We start from the raw sequence: 9151 nt of genomic DNA, 5'->3' as shown, positions 1-9151 counted from the left end.
CCAGTTTCCTCGAGATTGAGAAACGGCCAATATATACACACAAGGTAAGGGGCACAGGTGGAAACAATCAGGGCGGGGTAAACAATCACAAACACATGAGACACATAGGGGCGGGGAGCACAGTGACCTGAAACGAGAGGGACAATTAATTTTCAAAATAAAACAGGGAAGACACAAGACAAAGGGACATGTCAAGAGCTAATTTAAAGAATAAACCTTAACCATGATCTTTCGAGACATGACACCCCTGGGATTAAAACATTATTTTAATTGATTGATTGATCATTCTTAAGGTGTTCATAACAAATATAATCACATTTTTGATACTGAGACTATTAATGGTTGTTATTCTTTCAAAAAATATCCCAAAAAGTTACCAAGTCGGTCAAACTAAGTGAGTTTGGGCTTGTTAAATAACATCTTGGGGATTATTTCTATAGTGCAGTTGTGTATTTGGGTTTGCTAATCTTAAAGACCCATCTCCTGTGATCACTTCAGTGTGAAGAGTTATTTCATTCTTGTTGTTTTCACCCTGATCTACAATTGTTCTCCTGCAGCTTCTGACTCTTTAATTCCCTGGAAACAGTTCCAATGAATGTGGGGGGTATGAAAATGTATTTCACGATCATTGCATTGAGGTTGTGGCAGATATGTTAAAGATCAGTGAGTCATGTATTTTCACAGCTGTTGGAATCTGTCAGGCTCAGTTGACATGTTGACGACTCTATTTTATTCTGCATGAATCAGAAACAGCATGCATGACGTGTTTTAAGAACGGTTGAGATGTCATTACAAAGCAAAGCATTGCTCCATAAACTGTTTCATCTTCCTGGTGCTGATTGCTTGAAATGTCTCGTAAACATCTTTGCTGTAACCAATGTGTAAACTTCAGAGGTTGGAAGTAATGGAGTACAAATACTTCGTTACTGTACTTAAGTACATTTTTCTGGTATCAGTACTTTACTCCACTACTTATTTTTCTGACAACTTTTTACTTTTACTTCTTACATTTTGAACCCAAATACCTGTACTTTCTACTTCTTACATTTTGAACCCAAATACCTGTACTTTCTACTTCTTACATTTTGAACCCAAATACCTGTACTTTCTACTTCTTACTTTCATGTCCATTAGACACAAGTTGTACTTCTTCGATCTTTCTTCCATAAACACAAGTTGTACATTCTTACATCTTCATGTCCATAAACTCAAGTTTTACATTCTTCATCCTTCATGTCCATAAAACAAGTTTACAATCTTCATCCTTCATGCCATAAACTCAAGTTGTACATCTTCATCTTTCAAGTCCATAAACTCAAGGTTTAGATTTCTTCATCCGTTCAATGTCCATAAACTTAAGTTGTACATTCTTCATCTGCAGAGTCCATATTACACAAGTTTACAATCTTCTATGCCTTCATGTCCATAAACTTNGAAAAGGATTTCAGCGCACCATGTTGAAGGACATCTCATTTCTCTAAATGCACATCGAGGATCGATAGGTTATAGCTCCTCCAGAGAGCCTCCTCGATGCTCGATCCTCGATGTGCATTTAGAGAAATGAGATGTCCTTCAACATGGTGCGCTGAAATCCTTTTCCGGGTCACTACCGGAAGACCGAGGAGTCGAGGAGGGGAAATTAGAGAATTGAGAAACTTCAGTGTCAGTCAGTGCTGAGGATTTCGGTCCAAACCGTCAAACTAGACAGCGCTGATCAAATCACAATTCTCTTTCCTGTCTCTTGTCTCACATGTTTTTAAAACCTAACTGCTAGGTTTGACAGCTTGATCAGAAATGACAGGACCTCTTGCACTTAAGAAAAAACAAAAAAATGTCTATATCAACCATCTATCTGATAACACTTGAGTGCAGCATCATCACCTGACCCTGTCTCTTCGCCGCAGTTGTTTTTATTCTCTGATAAAGCCAATGTTCACACCCGGCTCAGCAGCAAACCGACTGTTAGAGATAAACAATGGCTTGTTATTGTTATGAACCTATTTTCTTTATTTTAATTAGATCTGGAGTGGCTGGCACTTCATCAACAGTTTGTTCTCGTGTGTACATATTTACCATGACAGTTTTATTTCCTATCACAAAATTGATAAACAATATTGCAAACATTCACATTCTCTGAGCCGCTGATACTTGAACCTCCGCTCCAGAGCAATATGTTTCCTGCTCCTGATGTACAACACTCTCATATTGAGGCTGTTGAATCACATATCTGTCATAGCTGGCATGTTGTTTTATCATGCTTGGGTATGAACATCATGTGAAGTAAGAGGCTTTGTTTTTTCCTGAAAATATTACAATATATCTGATCCCTGGCTTTTATACCTCTGAAATAGAGACTCACTGTTTTAGTTTTAATCCTTATTTTGATGTGAATAAATGTATATTTTTTCAAACATTCAGGTCGAAACATTTCTACTTTAGAGTTTTCAGATGTACCCCACTATTCGATGTAATAAACATGAAAGACGTAGAAATAACCCCTGATTGACCTTCTCCCCCCCTCAGAGCTGCTGGACCTGCAGCCTCTCCCGGTGACGGCTCTGGGTAACCCGGAGTTTGAGAGCCTGTTCAAGTTCACTCACTTCAACCCCATCCAGACGCAGATCTTCCACACGCTGTACCACACCGACACCAACGTCCTGCTGGGGGCGCCAACGGGCTCCGGGAAGACCATCGCCGCAGAGATGGCCATGTTCAGGGTCTTCAGCCAGTATCCCGGCGCTAAGGTCTGACCGGCTCTGTGTGCTTCATGGTTACATTAAAGGGCCTTTCCTGTGAGGGAGGGGGGACTTGTTGCTGTCTTTCTTTTATGTTGAGCATTGAAACTCTTTACATAAGAACTGAGAAGTGCATCACACAAGACTAAAATCTATTAAATCCCTAACAAAATTGTGTAAACTAAATATGAAGACAATTTCCTATCTCCATGGAGATCCACAGGCTGTGGAGCACTATAGGTTATCATGATCGGTTGTGTCCTGTTAGGAATATACATTGCAAATGATCAGTGTTTTTATGTAGTGAGTGTATGCTACTGTCTGTAACATACAGTGATGAGGACATTCATTTTTTACATACACCTCCTACATACCTCATGGATGTGCATTGCTCCAGAAGCTAAACAGGGACACGCTTTTTGGCTCAATAGTCTTACTTGAGATCAAAAAACAATAGCAGTTTTAACAACTACTCTGTGCAGTGATTGCATTTATATTTGTTCACACAGAAAATAACTGTTTGTGTATTTGGCCAACCTAGGAGTTGTATCTGACGTGGATTTTCCTGACCTCGATATTAACACGTTCTTTATTGTTTGCATTCATTAGAAAACCTTTCAAAAAGCACAGGTTGGTGTCATGTTAAGGCGGCACTTCGTTCACTGTTGCCTCCACAGGGAGTGCTGCTTGGAGATGCTCCAACATGCAAATGTGTTGTTGGTATTGTTGTTTTTTATATTCCTCCAACCAGAGAAAACCTACCTGTGTTTCCATTGAATGACTGTTTATTATCTCTGTGTGGTCAGGTGGTGTACATCGCCCCCATGAAGGCCCTGGTGAGAGAGAGGATCGAGGACTGGAAGGTCAGGATTGAGGAGCAACTGGGGAAGAAGTGAGTGATGTTTTTTTTGTATTTTATTATATAATAACATGTCATTGCCATTTCTACACTGTAGCTTATGTGCATATGACATTAAAACCTTTGAATCTTGAATTGAATCTTGAATTAATGCATTTACGTAGTCATGAGGATTTTACATTGCAGCTGCATGAACTGACATCGTACAGCTTGAAAAGTCTTGTGTGTAGATTGCATTGTTGGATACAACGGAATAAATCACTTGGTAATGTAATAATGAGAGAAAAGAGCAGGCTCATGTGTTTCCTGATCTTATGTCTGTGTAGAGTGGTGGAGCTGACAGGGGACGTGACCCCCGACATGAGAGCTATATCACAGGCTGACCTCATCGTCACCACTCCGGAGAAATGGGATGGAGTGAGCAGGAGCTGGCAGAACAGAAGCTATGTTCAGAAAGTAGCCATCCTCATCATCGATGAGATCCACCTGCTGGGTAAGAGGGAGGAGGAATCTGTTCTGTAGGTCAAACCGCTTGAAGGGAGCTCTTTGGAAGGTTAGAACTTATGGCCTTCATTTAGCCCAATTCTTTCATTTTGTTAATGGAATGTTTAATTGGGCCTTCAGTAAACGGATACAGCTAATTGGAATTAGTTTTATTTCATCATATTATTTATTTTATTTTGTGGTAAATACTTAATAATATTAAGTTGTTTAACTGCGAAGGTGAATATGTATTATATATTTATAATAGATAACATTTAATATAATATATAAAAAAATATATTAATTATAATAAAATATAAACAATTATAATTATATATATATTTATAAAACGGACAAGTCAAATCAAGCAATCTGATTGGTTCTTAGCCGTGATATACTGAGCGTATACCACGGGTAGAATTGTAAGTTACTTTTCACAACAAGTCAGTATCCCTCCGCGTCTGAGAAAAAGTATACAGTTGGGCTGAAAAGCAAACTGCAGTTTGCTTTTCATACTGGAACAAGAAAGCAGCGGAGAAGTAACGGGGCAGAAGCCCTCCTTTTTGACGCAGCGGTCCAGACATAGACATCAAACGGCAAAACATATTCAGTGTGCAGTTCCTTTGGCATTAGGGCAGGGATATCTAGATACTTTCGAAGGTTTAACATAATGAATTGTGATACTTTTAAAGCAAGCAACGATGTTTTCAAATCTGTAATCAAAGAGGTCCGCAAAAACGCTATCGACCAATCAGATTGCTTGATTTGACTTGTCCGTTTTATAAATATATATTTCTTCCGTTACGAAACAAACGTACAAAGCATAAAATGGAAACATTTAAGATTAACTTCGACCTCCGGGGGGGTCTTACTATGGAGGAGTGGATTGAGCAGTGCCTATCTCCAGAAAAAAAAGCACCTAAACTACGACATGCAGAGCTACGTGAAGAGCAGGTAGACCAACTGGAAAAGTACCACCATTCAAAAGCTTTCTGATGCGGGTCTTGAAACAAAGCAGAGAAATTATGACCGTTAGTGGCCACAGGTGCGAAAGCTCTCTCCAGAGCTACTGGAAGCCCAATCTCGGGGACCGGAGAAAGTGGAGCAATATTCTCGCCACGCCAAGCAACAGCCTCGAACAACCGCAACCTATACAAGTGACCACGTAAGCCATGCTACTGATACTGGACTGTTTTTCAGTGGATGCACAATAAACAGCAACATACACATTAATGTAAATAAACAGCCAAATAATGGATCAACGCTCTCTGTCTAATATGTTCGCTTGCTGTTAGTGTTGTTGCATAGCAACCACCTTTTGTGCAGAAGGCAACGGAGGGACTATTTTATTTTGAACATCATTATTTACTAATACAAACTATTTAAATTGGAGTGTGTATTTTTCTTACACACGCGTCGGGCCGAACCACGCCCCTTATCTGTGATATAATGAGCATATACCACGGCCTGTCGTGAGCTATTGCTTAAATATACCTTATATAGAATTATATATTATTATATGAGATAATATTTGAATTATATTACATTTTAAAATGAAATATAATGTATATTTTAAAAAAAATCTTGTATTGCCATTTACTGTACCCTTACTAAAAGTATTTACAGAAAACATAAGTAATACTTCAACATAAGTAAGAAAAACATTTAACCTAACCTGTCTTTGGGCTGTGTGAGGAAGCTGGAGGAAACAAACTGCACACAGAGAAACCCAGAACTAACCACTGCAACTATTATGCCTGAGTTAGCAGTGTTTAAACAACATATTTCCAGAAGGCGTCCAGACCAAAAAACCCCTTCCAGTGTAAGGGACGGTACCAACACGTCTTTAATGTACACTCTGACTTTACCATTGTGTGTGTTTGCAGGGGAGGACAGAGGTCCAGTGTTGGAGGTGATTGTGTCCAGGACCAACTTCATCTCCTCTCACACGTCTAAGAGAGTCCGAGTGGTGGGTCTGTCCACGGCTCTGGCCAACGCTCGAGACCTGGCCGACTGGCTGGGCATCGGACAGGTCAGACACACACACAATCACACACACACAATCACACACACGCACACATTTATCTTTGGTTAGATGGAAGGATCATGTTCATAAGCTGAGGAATAGTGAGATGGCTTTGTACTGGCCAACAGAAACCACATTGTGTGTGCAGCGCTGTATTGTTATGGTCCATTTGTTTCCTGCCTCTTCATATCTGAGTGACTTTATATAATAACAGCAATTAGGATAAAAATATGCTTTTGGTTGATAGTTGATCTCTATAATCTCCTGCAGGCTGCGTCTGATGACATGCTTAAGTTCTAATCATCAGGAATGACTGGATGAACATCAACATGATTCAAAGAAGACTTATTGAAAGGATGACACTGATATGATTCCATACTGAGGTTTCCCATGCTGCTTCTTCTTGGGTTATGTTTGCACCCTTTATCTTTGCTTTGGCTAGTATCTTTAGGGTTCTTCCACCTTTTCCAATGTCAAATTCAAGGACTTTTCAAGTATTTTCAAGGTGCATTTTCAAGCTTTTCAAGCATCTTACAGCTGTTGTAAATTACATATTTATATACACATACTTATACTCAAATGATTATTTCCCTACCTCACATTAACTCAGATGTTCTTTATGCTATAAACAGGGCTACACATAACTGGTGCGCATGCTCACCTCCGCCAAAAAAAGAGCACCGGGTCATTGAGAGAGAGAGAGAGAGAGAGAGAGAGAGAGAGAGAGAGAGAGAGAGAGAGAGAGAGAGGCTGTGTCCCAATTCAGCGGCCGCATCCTCCTGAGGATGCATTCGGAGACCGCATACGTCACTTGCGCCAAACGAAGGCTGTCCCAATTAAAAAAAAAGACAAGACTCCTCCGAATGCGGACCGCAAATGCAGCCTTCTTTCCCGATTACGAGATACACTCTGATGTCCCTCCCAGGGTACCATATCCAGGGTGCAACGTGGGTGACGGTGACGATGATTTAAAAAAATATATATGGCTTGTAACGTCCCATCAACGCTACACGTCAGCTGGATTCGTTTTAAAATTACTTACCCATAATATAACAACATGAAAGATCAAGTTAAACATATTTAAATTTGATCGTATTTAAATATCCGGCAATTGGAGATGTCTTCTTTATATCACAAATATTCTTAACCCTGTTGGTTTCATTATTGTGGGATCATTTATAAGCTATTTATTTATTTTAACGTGCTTTGCATACAAATCTTCTGCAACAATTTTTTTAAGGAGCCAAGGAGTCAGACTGCGCATAATTGTATCTTAGGGAGCGCGGGGAGAGAATGAAGCCTCTGCACGGGGGCCTGTGCGACCTCGGGATAAAAATTAATATTTATGAATATAAAACAATTTTAACTTTTATATAACACCAAATAGATTATAATCTCTAGATCCTGACCCATATTGAAAGTTTTGAAACAGTTTTGAAACCGTTTGACAAACATGCTATAAATCAGGGGTGGGGACTTTTTCCTCTCAAGGGCCATTCAATTTTTTCACATCCCTCCGAGCGGGCCGTAGAATTATTGCTCGCTAAAATACTAAATCCAGCCATTCATTGGCCTTTCTTTCATGCTGTGCAAAGATAAAACAACCTTTAATCCAGTAGTATTTTAATCTCGAAGGCAGATCGCGTATTCACGTGTGGCAACTTAGGTTGTGGCACTGACCACCAAATCCAGAAAGGTATGGACCACAGATGGTGCAAAGCTGTAGTTTAGTATTTCGCATATTCATGTGACAATCTATTGAATATAAAAAAAGTAGAAAAAAAGGTAGGGGGAACACTATGTGACTCCGCTCGGGCATGCTCCCCTTGGGAAGATTTTGTTTTTAATGTTGAAGTTAAAAGCATCTATCTGGTGCTCATAGTTCTTGAGAGCTATAGGAGATATGGATCATCTCTCAAACCCTATGAACAGACTGTAAGCAGCTTTTATTTTTTCTTATGGCATATTTATGCCACAATCGGTTTCAAACGTTATAAGTTTCGTGGATTTATAGGTAACATAATAACTTTTTTCCTAGGTCATTATTTCAGTATTTTTACTCACTGTTTTTGCATTGTGTTCTCACCTTATTCTTACCTCTTTTTGAAAGATACGTTTACATATATAGAGTAGAGTTACGTATAAAACGCACAGTTACTCGATAACGAGTGCAGTCAGGCTATGATCATGTCACTGGTTGTAGAAAAGCTCTCTAGTCTCTATTCACTTCTATATAAGTCGTTTTACACAAATACTCCAGAATGAATGAGAAATAAATCACCACTAAGGTCAGTACGTTTCCCGCCTCATGACGATGGAGAGATATCAGATCGCCATCTGGGCTCTTACTACTTATAGAAACGGAGACACGCCTCTAACTGGACATGCTTGGTTATGCTACACGTCATCCGCACCCGCTATGGGTACTTGGCAATTAGGATGGATCTCGGAGATGTAACGGACGAGAAGTGGAGAGGTAATCTGGTGTGCTCTTCAGTCAGAGTAATGCAGATGGCCCTCGATAGATAGAACGAGCCTCATTCCAGGTGAACACTTCACACACTTGATTGCACGTATATGCCCTGAGGTTCTCTTTTCCCAGAGACCCTGAACCCATTTCGCTCATATAGGTTACGCCCTCTTTGCTTTAGTTTTTTTGTCTCAGTCTACCTGTTGTCGCCTGTCTCCACGAGCTTCTAGTACTCTAGTTTTTTTTTTGTTTCTGGTAGATCTGGGATAAGTATTTATCTCGAGGGCTACCAAATTCTCCGGGCGGTGCCGGTACGGGCCGAACGAGCGTGGTTCCACTCCACGTGGCTGCATAAAGATCGGTCAATCAGGCGTTGTGAGAGTCTCTGCTATGAGACGTCAGCGATTCTCCTGTGGTAATGTCGAGGATGCACCGATGTCCGCAGCTCCGGAACCCACTCTCCGCGTCGTGCCATCACACCCATAAACACCTTCGTCTAGGCTAGCACTAATAATAGAGAAACTCAGGATTAATAGTAACACTGCAAAGAATTTTATTGCCACCAGGAGCTATTCTAG

General features: G+C 40.2%; 1 protein-coding gene across 1 annotated transcript in view; it reads left to right on the top strand.

Moving 5' to 3' along the window:
* Positions 1 to 9151, top strand: part of LOC104962881 (activating signal cointegrator 1 complex subunit 3-like) — a gene marked incomplete at its 3' end in the record, with an annotated part of 91466 nt that overhangs the window by 44195 nt on the left and 38120 nt on the right. Inside the window, exons 4-7 of the mRNA XM_010791384.1 lie at positions 2524 to 2744; positions 3542 to 3627; positions 3921 to 4087; positions 5964 to 6109. Coding sequence (XP_010789686.1) covers positions 2524 to 2744; positions 3542 to 3627; positions 3921 to 4087; positions 5964 to 6109 — 620 coding nt within the window. The remainder of the gene's footprint in view (positions 1 to 2523; positions 2745 to 3541; positions 3628 to 3920; positions 4088 to 5963; positions 6110 to 9151) is intronic.

Source organism: Notothenia coriiceps, unplaced genomic scaffold, assembly GCF_000735185.1.
Source record: "Notothenia coriiceps isolate Sejong01 unplaced genomic scaffold, NC01 NC01_scaffold00035443, whole genome shotgun sequence".
NCBI classification, from domain to species: Eukaryota; Metazoa; Chordata; class Actinopteri; order Perciformes; family Nototheniidae; genus Notothenia; species Notothenia coriiceps.
This window is presented reverse-complemented; position numbering and strand designations above follow the sequence as displayed.